An 18522-nucleotide genomic window follows, 5' to 3' on the forward strand; every position below is an offset into this window, starting at 1 on the left:
TGTGTGCTGGTTAAAAGCATAAATATAATATGTACAGTTTAATAAATAAGACTATTTACAGTTAAAAGATTAATTCATATAAAGGTCTTTAAGTTCAGTAAGTCTGTAAAATATCTGTGATTCGAGATAAAAAGAGAGAGGAAGGAGCCGTGTTTATATGTGTAATCTAACCTGTTACCTGTCACCTGTCAATCATTTCATTCCTGTTTTACCTTTGGTTGGGTTAAAACTCACGAGCCAATCAGAGTAAAGTCACCGTGTAAGGGGCGGGACTAGTGTCGCAGGTTAGTGTGGGAAGTAGTGAGCACGCTTGAGGAAAGAGCCAGAAGCTATTGACCAGAGAGTTAAAGAGAGGAGACATCGTTGTTTGGGAAGCATTTAAGTTTTATCGTGGAGGTCGACTACCCGTGGTCCTGAATATAACTTCTGTGTGACCTGCAAGAGGTGAATATAATGTGTATGCCTGTATTTTGTGCTATATCTAACTGTTATAGTGAACCGAGACTGGATGTGTAACGAGGTTAGCGACGTGCTAGCTAGCGGTAGCATTCGGTGCTAATGTGCCTGCATATCGTAGCTTTTGCATTGTGATATTTCTGAAGCTAAAGCAAAGTTAATGAAGTGAAGCGGCCATTACCGTTTTTAGGCCCCACCGCACACAAGCTGCAATAAACAGGCCTGCAACGGGTTACAATCTCATTTAAAGTGTGTTTCATATGAATGTGTGTGGGCCCACAGGTAAAATATTGGGTTTTGTGTTGTTGTGAATTAAAGAGTACTGTTTGAAGGTAACTTGAAGATTTTGAAAAGGGATTAATATTATTTATTTTCAAGTATAAAAACAAAAGGTTCTCTTTTGAAGAGTAAACTGTTTTTGATTGTAACAAAAGTATTTAAAAAAGGTACTAAAGGTATTTTATTTTGAAAGTATCTAACTAAAAGGGTTTTCTTTCAATTTAAAGGAAAAGTGTGAAACCAAAAGAGGGAAACTGAATTTCATTTGGAAAAGTCTCTTTATTCTTACTGTGAATAATTCTGTTTTTTTATTTTATATATTTTATTCTAAAATACATTTGAATCTTATTTTATCTATCCCTGTCAATAAATACCTGTGAGAGGATAATTTTTGCATTTAAAGTACAGTTGTGGTGGTCATTATTATTATTAAAGGTACACATTCTAAAAGTAACCTAAAAAAGTTGTATTTTCCTACAACGAGCCCAGGCCCAGTCTCATCGTATTACCCACTCTAGCTTTATTTCTAACTACATGGGACGTGGGTTACACAAGTAAAAAACATTTGTAACACACTTGGAAGAAGCATTAGCAGAGAGAAGGACCATTTCTGAAGCATTTAAACGACACCATATTTTGTATGTGCTTATTATTTTGTTGCATAAGGCTAGACGAGCCAAGACTTCAAGGAATCTATTGAAAATATGACGGTAAACAGAAACTGACCTGAGGTTGCAACCCCTGGACTATAATCAACATGAAAAACTGAGTAGACTAAAGACCTGATGTTGACTAAACCAAGCGAACTTAAATCCTCCCGTGTTTATTTACCGAACAAAATGTAATCAAAAGGAGCTGGGAAGGCAGAGAAAGAAAGTTTTCTTGTTTTTTTCACCGCAGCTCTGACAGACGGGACCTTGACCATCTGTGCATGTTAACCTCAAACAGTAGCAGATGATTTAAATGATGAGTCGTTCGGATTTCCCATTAAAAATCAAGTGCTTGCATTTCTCAATCAGCTAGCTGAGGCACTGGACAGAAAGTGCAGACTTTGAGCGCAGGTAATAAGGCCAAAGGGAAGGTCTGATTGGGGGTTTTTGATTAAAACAGTCATCTGAAACTTGCTTCCAGCTGTCACAGGCAAATGAGCAATCTGGGATGACTGGGCTGATGTTTTTCCTCTTTAATCCCCTTCTCCTTTTAAACTTTCCACTGCCACTTTCTAACCAAGGCATTACCATGCTAAAAAAAACAGGCTATTAGAGCAACGGGCTAACAACTCCAGCATCAATGGAGTAGAAAAACCAGGCAGGTGGAGAGAAAAGTTAGAGAGGCACAGCTTAAATACAGGTGGCAGGTACGCTGAGGCAGGAAGATATAGAGGATGAAAAAGGAGGGGGGAAGGGGGAAGAAAGCAGAGGCTATAAGTGGGTATGGGAAGCAGGTGGATGTTAGGGTGGTGGGAAGGTGGGCTGGAGGGGATGCTGAGAGACAACAGCATGGGAGGGATGATGCCGGGAGTGGGAGTGGAGCCGAGTGAAAGAAACAGACAGACAATTGCAGTGAGGAGGACAGGTGGGGAGGAAGAGAGGAGGAGAGTATAGGTTGAGGAAAGGATGGAGGAGGGGAGGGAGGCGTGGACGTGGTGCCCCCTCTAGCGTGGCGGGGAGCCGGGCGGCTGCTCCTCGGCTGCACGGCGTCTGTGATTATGCATGTAGGAGCCGGGGCTGTCAGGCTCCGGGTCCTGCGACTGTGCCGCCACTGAGCTTTATCTTGAAATCCCGGTGATTAATGAAGCCGACGCCGCGTTCTGCATGGAGGAGGTGGACGAGGAATGATCAATCTTAATGAGCTATCCGCCGTCCCTATATTAACTGTGGGGGGATATAATGTATGGGGCTCCTGGCGGGGCTCCTCTCCTTTAAAATACGATAACGAGGGAGAGAAAGAACGAGGGCGAGCAGCTTTCCTTTCCCCCGCTTATGACACGCCGCCGCTGCTCACCTCACGTTTCCTCGCCACCCCCACCCCACCACCACCACCACCACCCTCATCCTTTTTGCTCTCTCCTGAGAGCTGGAGTGTACTACAAACATCTCAATGGACGTCATCCTCAGCAAAGTTAAAGAGACAACGTCAGCTTCATCTGAGCACAAGCGTGGCCGTTTCAAAAAATGAGATGTTTGAGTCAATATCGTTCATGCAGCATGTAGGCCCCCATTATGGACTCGTGCGCCAAGGTTACTCATAAGCATATCACCATGGTACTGCACGCACTCATTTAACACAAGTACCTGCACACACTCAAGTCCACAGTGATTGGAATAAATTTCAACCTCATTAATAATTTGCAACATTCCCGGCTCTTGTGAATCCCATTTCCACCAGAGCTACCTAGAATTAAGGAATGCTGCGAGAGAGAGAGAGAGAGAGAGGGAAAAACACACTTTATAAATCCATGCATTTCATATTCCAAGTTAAGCCTGTTTTGGAATCATAATAACCCCAGTTCTGCTTTAGCTAATCCTGATGTGGATAGCTTTAAGATAATCGCCCAGCACAACACCGCGCTGACTTTAATTAATTTACCACTGCTTATTCCGGCAGACGCTGATCCGAGTCAGCATATTGGAAATTGAAATTTTCAAAAAGAAAAAGAAAGTCGTACAACTCTTACAACCAGATCCAGTATCATATTTGTCACGTTGAAAGGGCGTACTTTTGTGTAATTTGCAGCGAGGATGTAGTGGAGATCCTCTGCACTCTATCAAGCACAAGAGAGACGGAGGGAGAGAAAAGGGGAAGGGGAGGGTTTAATGAATGTGCTTGCCGTGATTAATGGTCTCAGTGCGGCTATCACAAACTGGCTGTGTTTTTAATAACTGGTTTGAACGGCCTGTCGTGCGAGCAGTATATTCTTGTGGTCGAATCAAAGTGAATATTTATGCATCAATAATAATAACTGATAATACCCTATGCTTTATGTCCGTTTAATAACTGTAGCTACTTCAGTCCATCGACGTAAATATCTCTGAGGTGACAGATGAGTGCAGAGATGAAACTTCATTATCAAAACCAGTGACATCATCCTAAACGACCCAATTAAAGGGGAAGTCGACTTCCAAAAGGAGCTTCAAGAAAGGCAGTCGTCTCCCTTCAGTAAACAGCCCTGTAAACAGTCACTATCTCGCTGATTTGCTGACGTATCATTTCCTCACTTAGTGCTAATATCGTGTGCAAAGAACCAACAGGCGAGTGGACAGTAATATCGCAGTGCCAATATGCTTGGTCCAAAGGTAAACAAAAATGAATACATAATTAAAATCTCATTGAGGTCAAGGTTTGACTGAGGCAGATAAGGCAGATGAAACGGTCACAGCGGAGGAAAGGTGAGGGCGGTGGGGGATGCGAGGCTGCGCCGGTCCCCCCCCCCCCCCCCGTAGCAAAGTACAACACTGATCTTAACTCAGCAAGGCATCTTAATTGCATTCACTCGCAGCTCCAGAGCTGCTCGGTCCCCAGATGATGGCTGATGTGAGCTGACTGGAAGATGAACTTCCTGGGCAGAGGGGAGGCTGGGTGCTGCTAGATATCGTGCGGGGCCGTGGAGGACTGCCTCTACTCTCTCCTCTCTTATTATTGTGCGTGTGTGTGTGTTTTTCGTGCTTGCGGTCGTCTGAGCGCATGCGTGAGTCTCTACTGACGTGTGTGAGAGAGAGAGAGCAGAGCGGGACCGGTGAAGGCCGGCGAGGCGGAAGGAAGCGCTAAAATGATGTTTGACATGAGAGGAGAGGCGAGGAGCCGCGGCACATGCTCAGTACGGCAGCAGGTGGCCCGACGGATCAGTCAGTCACCCAAAACTTCAATCTCAACCCTCGACTGCGCTTCACCTTCTCGTTATTTTTAGACCATTAAAGGCGCACCATGTAGTTTTCGGGAAGAAATTTCAATGAGAAGAGAAAGCTCTCCAGTGACTGAGTTTTTATGCCTAAACAAACTAAATAATCAAGCTCTCTTTGTTTTCATGACTATATATATAAAAAAATGTTTTCCTAGTTTGTATTATTCTCTCATTAATATTGTAAATGTTACAATTCTGAGTTTGGATTTCTTCTCCAAAACTACACAGTGCACCTTTAACTACAAAAACAGCATTGTCTTGAGTGTCACAGTGCCGCTCGACCACAACGTAGCTGCCAAAGTTGCCCGAGTCCTCAGTCCTCAGTTAATCCCTAGCTGGGCAAACAATATCACAAACATACAGTATCTGGAGTGGCAACAGTGGTAACCTTTAAAACAGGCTTGGATATGTGGAAATAATAACTTCATTTTGATATTAATGCGTTTTTCCAGTCGTGAGCTGCCTTTAAATGGTGCTCAATCCACTCTGCAAGCCGGCGAATGTGTCCCTGCTGAGCTCGGCACTAGCTTCCCCTGGTTGATATTCATCAAGACAGCCATCGATTTTAATGACTTGGTCAATAGACACACACCGACTCCGCTCTCAGCATCACCCTCTCTCTCATGTTCAGCCTCTCTGTGCATCTATCTCCTCTTTTCTCGCCTCCGCCTGTGTCCTGCTCTTTTGTTGGTTTTTTCCATTACTGTCCTTTTATAACAGCAAAATCAGTCAGCCCGTATTCCCACTTTTTCACAAAATGTGCTGACGGCTAGGATCGCCACTGCAGACGTAGATGGATTATTTAAAGGAGACCTATTATGCTTTTTAATTGTTTTTTTCTTTCCTTCAGTGTTTTATATGTTCTTGTACATGTAGAAGAAGTCTGCATCAACAGAAGCTCCTTTCTCCCGCAGAAAACACTGCGCCTGAAACGCGTCGACAGTAGTCCCGCCTTCAATTCTGTGACTTTGTGACATCACGCCACTCTGTTGTTGTTAACGGTGCTGGCTCAGGCATGTTTGAGCTGACTAATCAGAGGAGACTGGGTATTTGGGAGGTGGGGGGTTTAAACAGATAGGAACAAAAACAGAGCGTTTCAGACGGAGGGGGGAATAAAGTGCTGCAGCACCAGACAGAAAGAGAAAACTCATGTGTTTTTGAGCACTAACACATGTAAACCTATTCTAGTAGTAGCCCAAAATAAAATTGCGAGCCTGAAAATTAGCATAATATGTCTCCTTGAAGCCTTCCAAAGTTTTTATCTGCAGTTAAGAGAAACAAATAGAAGTCATTAAAAAATGAGCGAGGAGTGGGTGGAGTGAAGGAAATTAACAACCTGCGAGAAGGTGTGGAGTGATGCTGTACACTTTGACAGGCAGGTATTATGAAATGCCCTGCTGTGGATGGAGAAACCAGGCAGGCAGATCACAGCCTGGTGACTGGCATATCTCAGTAGGTGATGAGGTTAAAGCTGCCTTCAAGCTGCTCTGTGTGAATCTTCTCACACACACACACACACACACACACACACACACACACACACACATATACAGGCACACAGACATATGGCATTTACACAGACATATACAAACACCCTAACTATACTATACTGTAAACAGAAATACAGACAAATAGCAGACAGATACACAGACACATACACCCACGGAGAGAGGAGCACACAGTTGTTGATGTGCCCACTGATGCAGAGCGAAGACAAATTGCTCCCTTTGAAGGCAAAGCCAAATCAAACACGGAGTGTGATTTCTGTCACTGTGGTGTTTGGCTTTAAGGCTGTGAGGCTGACATCTGACAAAACATCCATGCAGTCACACCCAAGAAGTTGTGCACGCGTGCAACCGCACGCGCATTCTGGACGTACACAAACACACCCACAGGCACACACACACATGCACACAGCAGCCTGTTGTGCGTCTGGATTAAGGAGGAAGAGCTCTGTCAGCTCCTCCAAGATCCAGGCCTTTGCCATCAAAAAGCCACAAAACCTCCTCTGCACATCAGCGCTTACTAGCATTGTGTCTAGAGGCTAAAGCCTGTTTTTAATGCAGCAGCACAATCACTTAAGTAGTGGCTTTAGTATTTAAATTGTTTGTCCGGTAATGACATCGGAGAAACCCTCGGACGTGAGATGCATGGCTGGCTTTGAGTGGTGCAAGCAAACACTACAGCACAGCCTTTAGTTTAAATGATTTTGAACGTGTACTAGTCGTCTTTCTCTCCCACTACGCAGGAGAGAAAGACGACTACATTTTGTTCATGCCTAAACAAACTCTCTCGGCACACTGGCCTTAAAGGACGACACAGTTTCATACTGTTTCACTCTGTTTATATTTGGCCACCGTGTGTTTATTCAGTTACAGAAAAAAATAAATATGTCTGAGTTTGTATTGTTACCTCATTAATATTGTAAATATTAGAATTATGAGTTTGAATTTCTTCTCCAGAACTACACTACTGCCTAAATTTGCTTTTGGACTCTCATCAGTTATTTAAGTAAAGTCTTCCACATGTCAGTCAGTCATGTAGTCCCTCATTGAGTTGGCTCATCCTGTACGAGCGTGTCCAGATTGTGTGTGTGTGTTTGCGAGGAGCAAAAGAACAAGAGACACATCACGTCTGTCTGTATGTGTCTGTGCTTGACTTTGTTTGCCATCTAGTTTTATGCCTCGCGCGTGTAACCCACAATCTCTGCAGCACTGGGATCAGATTTGCCAACCGTCTTATCCTCGACTCAGCCATTAGAGGGCTGCAGCAACGCTGAACTCTAACCCCTGGCTGCTTTAATTTCTCTTCACAAACTACTTTTATTTTGTTTTTGTTGTCTGAGCGGAAAACGAAAGCAGAGATAATTGTGACGGAATCGAGCCAGAACGGCCAGGTCGAGCGAGCTGACCCTTCCATATTTGCGGCTCCGGACAGGAGGCACCCTCGGCACATTTATATGCAGTGTTAATTGATTTGAAACAGAATGCGCGAGAGCTGCGGGGAGCTCGGGATTTGTGACCTCTCGGAAACGGGCAAGACGGCAGAAGGAAGGGAGGGATAAGGAAGAAGAGCGATAATCAGAAAGACAGAAAAGTGCAGACAGAGTGACGGCAGTGGGCAGGGACCGAGGGACAGGGCGCACGGGGTGGCGTTGTTGTGATTACAGCAGCAAAGTTAAGTGTTCCCGTCAGCCGAGAGGTCTGCTGCGCCACTCAGGAGGGCTGCTGAAGAGGCGTCACGGCCGCTAATTTACTCGTGCTCAACTTTTTTCTGCTGTCCTTGTGACATTACCCTATGACATGCCTGCTAATGTCTATTCACTGCCTGGCGAGGATGAATAAAAACAACTGAAACGATGAAGGGGATGTGATATTCAAGTGCCTCTACTTGCTGTTTGACCTTCATAGGAGCTTATACAAGATTTCCACAGCGTATAATGTCTAAAAATTGATGGTGGCACGTTTTTACCTTTGGCCCCTCACACACTGTAACAACACAGCCTGATATATTAACTTTTTCATTACATGAATCGCAGCAACAGTTTTTCTTAAAGCGCTTTCCTTTGCTGTAAAACGGATCTGCACATATACTGTAACTCCAATTAAACTCTAGCTTCTTTGGCCTGTTAAAAAAAGGTCAATAAATTTTGACATGTACATGGTTAATGGTTCGCGACAGTCTATTCAACACAGAAGCTAAGAAGCTCTCATTCTACAGAGGCCAGACTAAGCCGACGAGCCCGTCTAATTATCCATTTCCAATTCTACCTGCAGTCTCATTCCAATGTATCGCAGGCAGGCCCCCCGAAATAATTGCTTTTTCGCAATCTACAAGTTCATTTGCACACATTTTATTGATCAAAATGAGTCAGGAAAAAGAAAACAATCTAAACCTAAATTAAAAGCTTCATTAAATGTGAAAATTGGTCGGGGAATTGCGAACATCTGTTTCCAGCGCCCCGCGTCATAAACTTCCAAGGTTAAACCAAACACCAATTTATGGCTTGCAGACTCAGGCACGAGTCGAGGGCTGTGAAGCACCTTCACAAACACAGCGCAAGTCAACAAGGCTTCAAACGATTTCGGAGAAAGATGTGAGGGCAGGGACTGAAAGCTCCCTTCCTGCCTCGCGTTTAGCAAGCCCTGTGAGCGTTGCAATCCGAGGGCGGAGGAGAGATGAAGCTGACACACTTTCAACCAATTTCGGAGCACAACAGTAGATATGCCGCTGCTTTTATTGTAGTTCCAGATCAGTACAACGTGTTTCCAAAGAATCCCATATAGGCAGTATTACAGGGTTTCAGATACAGCCATCTGACTGCTGCTTTAGGTGCACGTCCCTTCTCTGCGACCTTGGAGCAGCTTTGAAGTGTATTGGCTCTGGTTGCAAGTTGTATTTTAACAGCCCCTTGCTTGAGTGTTTGCAGCCTTGTTTATGACTGGTGGCATCTGAAACTGCTCGGGTACACAGACAGAGGGCAGAGGCTGCGTTTCATTCCAGCACAGCCCCCACATAAGGGGAGGTCACAAGGAATAGAGAGCTGAGAGTACGTTGATTTAATACCTAACACCTCCCTGGCTTGCATTCACTCCTGAGCTGAAGTTGCCGGCTGAACAGATCTGCTTTGATTTAGCCTTTCAAAGTTAGTGGTGGCAGGGTCCGTAGCTAGAAGAGAGCGATTCTAAAAGAAAAACCTCCGCCTCTGCAGAGTGTGTCAGCCGAGGCTGTCTGTGCTTACCTTTCGGATGTCCCGGGTCACTGAACTCGTACTTCCCCATCCCGACTGTCCGCAGCATTTGCAGCCCGTTAGGACCGTCCTGATTGTCTGCAGCTGTGGGCTGGGCCTGAGCTGCCGCCGCCGCCGCTGCTGCTGCCGCCGCCTGTCCGTTGGTCAGAGGCAGGGCGGGGGGCTGGATGAGGCCTGGGTGAGAGGTTAAGTGGCCGTTGCCCATCACGCTGTGAGGGTTTGGATGAACCACCTGGTTGCCTTGGGCAGTGAGGGCGGAGGGTGCGACCGTGGGCTGAGCGGAGGGGTACGGAGGCTGGCTGGGCATGCTCAGCACCATGGAGGGCGGCTGCTGGGTGGATTGCGGCGTCAGCTGGAAGTGAGCGGTCATGAGAGGGTGTTGCGGGGGTCCCGGTGTCTGGATGGATGGGGTTACTCCTATGATGGGAGACTGCGCGGTCACGCTGTGGCTGAAAGAGGGCGGCTGGGGGAGGGCGTAGCTGTGGGGAAGGAGGCTGGGCTGGCTCACCGCTGCTACTGGTCCAGCCCAGGCCGGACCTACAGACAAACAGAGACGGACGAGCAAAAAGAGGAAGATTAATCAGTGTGTAGCCAGATTTTAATTGGTATAACCAAGCAAAGAAGCTGAGGTATTTCTATACTGTTGACTGATTTGTAGTGTTTTGGCTAGCCGGAGGCAAAGCCCAAAACATGGGCAGAGTGCTGATTTTGAGTCTGGCATCAGATGATCAAACAGAGAGAGAAAAACAGCATGAGAAGACAGCTTCCAGCTCGAGTCTGTTCCTCTCCACACCACAACTGTCAGCGTGCTGCTCTTCTTCAGTCCAAGTTTGTTTTTGACTCGAGACTAAATATCAAAAGACGAAATTAGAAGCAACATACAGATCTGCTCCCAAGATCAACACCATATTAAGATTAAGAGATTTATTTTGCTACAAGACGAACAAATGCCTTCCTGAACGTGAAGAGCATACACGCTCAGTGCAACACCATTATCTGAGTGGGAGTCGGTGTTTGCCCAGACACTCGGAGCCAATCATTTCTCTTCCCCGAGGCGCTGGATGCTGAGGCTGTGATGGGAAGACGCAGCCATACTCGGCCTGAGCGCTCCCTCTCTCATTTGTTCCTACTCCCTCATCTCTAGCTCCTCCTGCCACGGTCCGGGCTCCAAAAATAGCCTACCAGTCTGCCGAAGGGGCCAAAGGCTAAATCACAGCATGCAAAAAAGCTAAAGAAAGGGAAAAAAAAAGAAGCCCACATTATTCATGATACTAGCCCCGCTGATATAATAGTCTGGGAGGAGAGAGCGATGGAGAGGGAGGGCGTGATAAGCACAGGCAGCGGGAAAGAAAAGAAAGCGAGAGGAGAGGGTGAGATGTGAAGACTCCAGAGGAGAGGTCAGCTAGGTTCATAATTCACATGTCACTGAGCTAAACACTGTAATTCATTTGCCTTCTTTTGTAGCTGATCTTGTTAAAAGGATTCAAATCAAATGGGTTCGTGCAAATAACTCCAAATTCAAAAGTTTCAAGGTTGTAATGGTGTAGAATTAACACAACGTATTCTTTTGTCCTTTCACCATCCCTCAATCCTTTCATTAACGTGACCCAACACTGACCCACATTCATATGCATCACCTGGAAAGGTAATCAAAATGAAGCAACTGCATTTACGTTCAATTGTATTCAATGGTTGGAGTGCTTTCTTATACCTCAGGATTATGAGTTTCAAAAGTGCCTCATTCGCTTCAATTATTTATTGCACAATTTGCTTAAAGCACGGCATCAAAAAAAGAACTATTTCCGTCCAAAAGAAACTAAAGTTGAAAGAAAACTTCTCCTTTCAAAGACAAACTTTCTCGAACAGACACAACAGTGAAGTTTCTGTTGAAAGAAACCGTTGATTAATTCTGGCACAGTTGGCAGAGAACTTTCTGGCAACACAGCTCAGTGAAGTGTGGAGAGGAGCTGGCTTCGCTGCAAACGCCAGTCACAGTTTGGAATAGCGCACACGGGCGAATCAATATGCAACACTATGCTCGGATTGGAGTGTCATATGCGACAGCGTGCAAGGTCGGTGACATCTCACTCTCCTTGCGCTTCACTCCCGAGCTGCAGTGTGGGTGCGGGAGCTGCTGCGGTGATGGTGGGAGGGCACGGGGAGCGGAGCCTCGTTCACTGACACACAATAACAAGACCTCCAGAGCTTCATGGTCATTTGAGCCAGACCCTCAGTGCACAGCAGGAGGCTGTGACTGCACAGCAGGGGGGGGACACGAGCGCACGGGGCACAGACAGAGCTCCATACTCTCCCTTCACAGCTGTATCCTCAGCCTAAGAGCACCTCCAATGGTTTCTGCTAGAGAAACATTCCTCTTGGGCAACTGATTAAACTGTTTAATAATTAATGCACAAACCAATATATACAGTACGTAAGTTGCAAATTCTAATTAGGAGGCGAGTTGTACAAGCGGGGGCAGGGGCTGAACCATGTTTTGGAGCATGCTGCTTTGCAACCAGAGAGGAGCAGCTGTCTACAATCTGAATTTGTTGAGCTGGAAGTTCCAGTGGAACGAGCTCTGTGCCAGTATTATTCTTAAATGAGACACATTTGTGATGAGCAGGAGGCAGAGGACAGCAGAGCAATGGAAGGAAATTAACTGCTCTAGGGCAGAGCCATTCTGGGCGAGTTCATTACAATAAGAGTAAAAAACTTCAACATTGGCTTAACTCGTTAATGTCGGGCCTGCGACGGCGCCACTGCTCTGTTTTAAAAGGTGCGTGAGCGGAATAAGGTCGACGTCTAAATTAAACCTGGTGGAGATCACTTGGAGGACTTTCAGAGTTTCACTACATAGGTTTAATTTAGACTAAATCAGCTTCGGTTAGTGACACAATAACATTAACAAGGACAATAAAATGGGAGCAGAGTGAAGGGGGCGGGGGCCTGGAGAGCTTGTGAGGGTGCAACATGGATAAAGACTTTACTCTTCGAACTTCCTGATATCCCACTGACATTTCTATAATTATCTGCATAATTAAGCTGCTTTATGTGGGGATGGTTTTTTGCGGGTGTTAATTATGCATGATTGTGTATGCGAAGTACGCATGTTGTGGAGGCAAACATGTATTTTATGTAGGGCAAGGCACCCAAGATGTCTCATTAGCATTGGATGCCCGCGAAGCCGTCCAGGGCCGTCTGGGGCGTAGCAGCACATGAGCTTAGCGTGAAGACCGTGCACATGCATGCATCTGTTGTGTGCTGATGATGTAAAGCTTACATCACTGTAACTCCCATCAAGTGGAACCAGTGGATGTGTGAGTGCGCCTGCCAAGTAACATCTGCATGTGTGTATGCTAACGATGCATGTGTGATTCATTACCTGTGGGCTCGCTGTCTCGATGTTGCTTGGCGGGAGGCTCATCTGTATCCCAGGGTGTGAGCTGGTTGATGGGCGTCTGTCCCCACCTCACCCCCGGAGCCAAGAGCAGTCCTGGGGTCTGGTTGTCTCCAGGAGACAGACCGGAGACCTGCGGCACAGCAATGAAAATCAACACGACTGATTAGATTTTGAGGAAAAACACTAAAAGACTTAGTGTGAGGATTACAATTAAACGTGCACTGTGTAGTTTTGGAAATTGGAATAATCAGAAGAGAAAGATCTTTATTGACTGATTTATTTTTTATGCCTAAACAAACTAATAAAAGTCTTTGTTTTCATGACTGAATAAACTGAATAGACAAACTGACCTTAAAAGGACAATTTCATACTGTTTTCCTTTGTTTATATGGCGGACCCTGCCACCTTTCTAGCTTGAAACAGTGTTCCGGGGGCCTTTTTTTCCTCTGAGAACAGCTTGTTTATTCAGTTATGGAAAAAAAAAAAAATTCGGAGTTTGCATTAATACCTCATTAATATTGTATATATTCAAATGTCTTCTTTTTCAAGAACTATAGTGGCCCTTTAAACCACTCTGCACTCTGTGGTCTTTACTTGCATACAGCGCATTTTGTTTCCAAACGACTCTAAAAATCTAATTTTATCAACAGCTTTGGTTTAAATACAGTATTTAATTTTATAGCTTGAATGGAAACGGCAACAAATCACAGCAATCTGACTGTATTTTTATTTTTAAAGGTTTTGAAGTGAGCATGGCTCACAATTAGCAGTGAGTGAGCGCTGATTACAGCCTATACGTAATGGGAACGAGGGAAATAAAATGTTGCTCACGGCCTCAAGAGTCTTTTGCAGAAAGACCAATATTTCTCTTTTTATATACTAATAACAATTAACTTTCTAGTGTGGGCTACATTCACATGCAGAACCCCCCCAGAGACTTTGTATATCTTAATTGTCAAATGAATTAAACATTGTGTTCAGTCAAGTGAGATAATAGAATTCTGAACACAAATATGACAAATAGAGTAAATAGAAAGAACTCCTTTTTGCGGGGATGAGAAATAAAAAAAAAAAAAATGTAATTTAAAAAAAAAAAAAAGAAAATGAAAAGCCAGGTGACAATGTGTGTATGAGGCTAAATCCAATGCAACTTCACCGAGCCAAACTAAGAATTCTCTAAGCCTTTCTTTGCACCCACAACTCTAATATTTCGCTCTGGTAGGGGAGTAAGAAATGTTATCAGGCAAGCCCAGGCTGATGAAAACACAGGGTCAATCACCACTGGACCCCTGCAGCAATATTCGCCTCTCCCTATCTGCAGTTTGGACGCTCGCTCTGACAACCAGGCAGGGAGAGGGCAGAGCCCAGCCTGATTCCCCTGCTCGCCCCAGCCAGCCTCCCGAGTTAATAGAAAAGACCTGGTCACCAGGCCCCTCCTGCGCCCTTCCTGGCTGATCCCCTCCATCCCTCCTCCCTCCATCCCTCAATTCCATTATCCTCCCTGACCCGACGTCCACTTCATCAAGCACGCCATCATGCATTCCAACAGCTGTGTCGACAAACCCTGACGGAGCCGCCCCGCGACGAAAAAAAATGCAATGCAAACAGTTTGGTTCACAGTGAATTAATTTGCAGTTTTACATATCGTATCGATCCCCGTTCCCGGACAACTATACCCCCGCCGCTTAAAGATGGATTTAACACTTAAAGACATTACATGGTATTAATGCAGCACAACATCTGCTCGGTAATAAACAGCTTCACAATGGCAGAGCGGTTCAATGAGTGTCACTTGCTTGATAAATCCATACTGAAAGTTATCTGACAGTTTGTAAGTGCTGGGGGCAAAAGGGAGAAAAAACAGCAAAGAGAAACATCTCAAGGCAAAGTAGAAAACAGAGTGATGGAGTGAGCGAATGAAGCTGGGTTTAAGGGAGGGGGGGGAACGGGCTGTCAGGTCTTTTTGTCCGGCTCAACCTGTCGGTTTCAGACAAGAGAAAACTGAAATGGTTTACTCAGAGAATGCCCTAAGCGTTCAATTTCATCGGAGAGCCCTGGAGACTCAGGGAGGGAGAATTCGGACCGTTTTCAAGGTGAGGAGTTGCTTTCTTTTGCCCACTATTTTTTTTAATGAGCATTTTTCCTCCTCCGCTCTGTGTGCTTTACTGTATTTCTCTCCAGTCATGCTTTACCTTCCTCTCTCCGCACAGGCAACTCCTCATTAACTCACTGCATTGACTCTCTTACTTTCCTTTAGCCCCGCACCTGCCTCATAATATTCTCTCATTAATACTCCCACCCATTTACCCAAAACAGACGAGAAAACAGGAAAAATCTCTTCTGCTGAAAGGCAATCCATCTGTCACAGTTTTAGAGCACCAGGAAAGAGAAAAAAAAAAAAAAAGTTCTTAGTCAGCGCCATCACATTGACAGCATATCAGCTAGGCTCAGGAACAATCCTGACTTGAAAATGATCAAGGTTAGATAGGAAATACACACGAACAGGCTCATACACACTGGAAAGACAAGCGTGTGTGGACACACGCGCGCACACACAGCAGGTGAAAGTACACGCACGCGCACGTGCACGCGCGCACACCCACATGCCAGGAGATATCAGACGGGATGTTTATTAAGACGACAGTCTTGCTGCAGGTAGGCAGGAAGGTACTGCGAGTTCTGGGACAGCGCCTGCCATTTTCTCTCAATTTTATTTGCTCTCTCCATTTCCAGTCCCCTCCTCCCTGGCCGCCCATTATCACCGGGCAGCAGATGGTTTCCTCTGACTCGACAAAAACCATGCTGGAGAGGAGGAGGGGAGCCAGATAAATAATTTTTGAGTCGTGCCAAGCCATTCTGTGTTTGTTGTCAAGCTGACTGGGGAAAGGTTATTTTGTACCGTAGAGCAAACATCCGTGCATATGGACCACATACTGTACGTGTGGAGTGTGGCACTCACAGACAGACACGTGCAAAAAAAAAGGTGTGGAAACGTCTGAGACGCACGTGCTTACCTACAGTATACACATGAATCTGCATATGCAACTGCTATATAACTAAACACATTTTATATCTGCACACACAATGCACAAAAGCAAATACTGTAGGTGCAGAATGTTCATAATCCATTAATCTGTAAAACACTGTGATTTAAAGATGCTATTTGCAGGATTAAGGGGGATCTATTGGCACAAATGAAATACAAAATTCATCATTATGTTTTAATAAAGAATCGCTGTGTTCTTGTCACCTTAGAATGAGTCTTTTCTATCTACAGACGGAGCTGGTTCTCTTTCACGTAGTCCGCCATGTTTCTACAGTAGCCCAGAACGGACAAACCGAACACTGACAAAGAGGGCCTTTCCCGAGTTTGCACAGTCACCATAAGTTCCCCTACATGCTTGGTTTACTTGAATTTCTACACATTATACCTTAAATTCAAACCTTAAATAAAAAGCACTCTTTCATCCGAGTCGCCCTGCAAAACCTCTCTCACGATTTGAAGCACTGATCCATCTGCTCCTCTTGCACAATCACACCTGCAGATATACATGAGCACACACATGCAGGCACAGCAAAGCTAGAGGGATATCTTCCCCCTTCTCAAACCTCTGAATGCTGCAGACATGTCAGAACCGGTGTATCGAAGAAAGGGAGATAAGATCAAGACGCATCAGGCCTAAATATATACTTGTCCTCTTTCGTCTGGTCAGCTGAGACAGCGGTCTGATTCAGGCCAGCGCATCGGCTATTTTCCTCGGACGTGGCAAACACTGACATCTGTCATTATGTGCGCTCTTTTCTATCTCGCAGTGGTAGGCAGCATTCATGTGACTACCAGAGCCTCTCGCCACAGGCCACAATCTGCTGTGGGCACATACAGGAGGGAGCCCTCGTAGTGATCCGGGCTTTGATTGCTTTGAGTCATCCACAACATCCACATCCAAATAAACAGAAAGCGTTTGCTCAAGGCTTTGTGTTTGCCTTTGCATTTTGTTTGAGCCAGCCCTTGTCTGTGTGAGGTATTGCACCAGTTCAATCCTATAATAACACGAGCCAGGACACCAGGCTTCCACAGGAAAGCTCCAGCTCTTTGTACCTATTGTGCCCGAGGTATGGGCCGTTATACCTACGCCCAAACATATAGTTCTCCCATCCAGTTAAGGGATGGCCGTAGTTTTCCCCAGAGAAATTACGTTATTGCTCGACTCGGGGCGAAATAGCAAGAAAGAGCGAGAGGGAGGGAGGGATGGGTATGTCTATAACACCCAGGTCCCATTGGGGTAAACAACATTACAGCACACACTGATCAAATCAACTAACTGCTATGAGATTTAATAACAGGTCTGGGCGGGAAAAAAGAGGTGTACTGTGGTGGGAGCAAAGCTGGTTTTGAAGAAAATAAAGAGAGGAGGGTTGAGGAAGGGCTCGGGCCTTAAATGGAGAAACACAAACACACACACACACACACACACACACACACACACAAACAGCAGATCAGCAACAACACCAAGCTAATCTCATGAAATGTCATTAGCACAACTGCCAGACACAATGAGATAGCAATGTGCAGGGTGCAAGGCCAGCGCTACACCAGGTTGATTATGTTCTACCTTTTAAGGCTCAGTGTTCCTCTGGTGGCAAAGCTCTTTACGAACAAGAGGAAAATAACAGACCGCAGGCGAGGAGGAGGTTCACTGTTGTGTGATATCACTCAGCTGGCATGGTAATCAGGCCTGTTAATGTGCAGTTGTTATCCTGATAGGTTTATTAGATAATCTAGCGCTCCTGGATTTTCTGGTGGTCCAGTGCCGAGCTGCCATTATTGGTTTCATTTAAATGCATCCGAGGAAATACACCTCCACAATCAGCCGGCCAATCTCCGGGGGGAGATGCATGTACACAAATTTATTTCTAATCAAAATTTCAATAACAGCAGTCGCTGCTGCGCCTCGCTATATCGTGTGCAAGCCGTTAAGAAAAAAAAAAAATTGTCACATTGTAATTCCACACCACGAACGAATCATAAGAAACAGTATGTGCGGGCAAGGAAATGAAATTCAACTCCGACAGAATGGCTTTTTCTCCCCTTTGGCCAGGCATGGACAGATACAGCGAATTTGGCTGAAATGTGGAGGGTGATGGAAATAATGGCTTTCCTCAGAGAAAAGAAGCAGAGAGAATGGCAGCGAAGGAAGGAGTGAAAGATTGAGAGGCAGAGTAAGACAAACCCATCCATCACGTAGCCTTGTATCATTGCCTTTGACAGATCATTTTCAGTTTTTCTAAAATGGAGAGGAGAAAAAAAAACAAAAAAAACCCTCCTTTCTCCTGCTCCCCTGTCCGTCCAATCAAGTGTGGTCCGAAAACTGACCAGAAGCACAGAGGAGTGTACAAAAGCGCACAACTCATTCTCTTTTCGAAACATTATTCACTTACTGTATAGAGGTATCTCTTTTCCATGACAACGCGCTGACACCTAAATGTGCAGTGGATTTGTTCCGTCATAATGGCGCTGAATGCTGGAGCCGAACCGTGGGGCGGCTGTGTCCAATCTATTAGACTGGAACATAGCAGAGCATCTCACGAGTAAACAAAAGAGACTACTGCGCCATTTTTGGCAGCCATCTTAAAATGGAGTGGCGCTCCAACATGCCGAACAGCGTGGTGCCATAGACGGAGACGGAGGTGCGTGTTCAGTATGATGGCTGCATACTGAAGAGACTAGAGAGGAAG

At 45.4% G+C, this 18522-nt stretch overlaps 1 protein-coding gene across 3 annotated transcripts in view; it reads right to left on the bottom strand.

Annotated features, from left to right (window-relative positions):
• Nucleotides 1-18522, bottom strand: part of klhl29 (kelch like family member 29) — a 200748-nt gene that overhangs the window by 92951 nt on the left and 89275 nt on the right. For all 3 annotated transcript variants that reach the window (XM_084378088.1, XM_084378090.1, XM_084378089.1), the window contains 2 exons: nucleotides 12769-12916; nucleotides 9378-9923 (listed from right to left, as the gene is read on the bottom strand). In XM_084378088.1, coding sequence (XP_084234214.1) covers nucleotides 9378-9923; nucleotides 12769-12916 — 694 coding nt within the window. The remainder of the gene's footprint in view (nucleotides 1-9377; nucleotides 9924-12768; nucleotides 12917-18522) is intronic.

The sequence above is a fragment of the Pagrus pagrus genome (genome assembly GCF_965226575.1).
Source record: "Pagrus pagrus genome assembly, chromosome: 16".
Classification (NCBI taxonomy): domain Eukaryota; kingdom Metazoa; phylum Chordata; class Actinopteri; order Spariformes; family Sparidae; genus Pagrus; species Pagrus pagrus.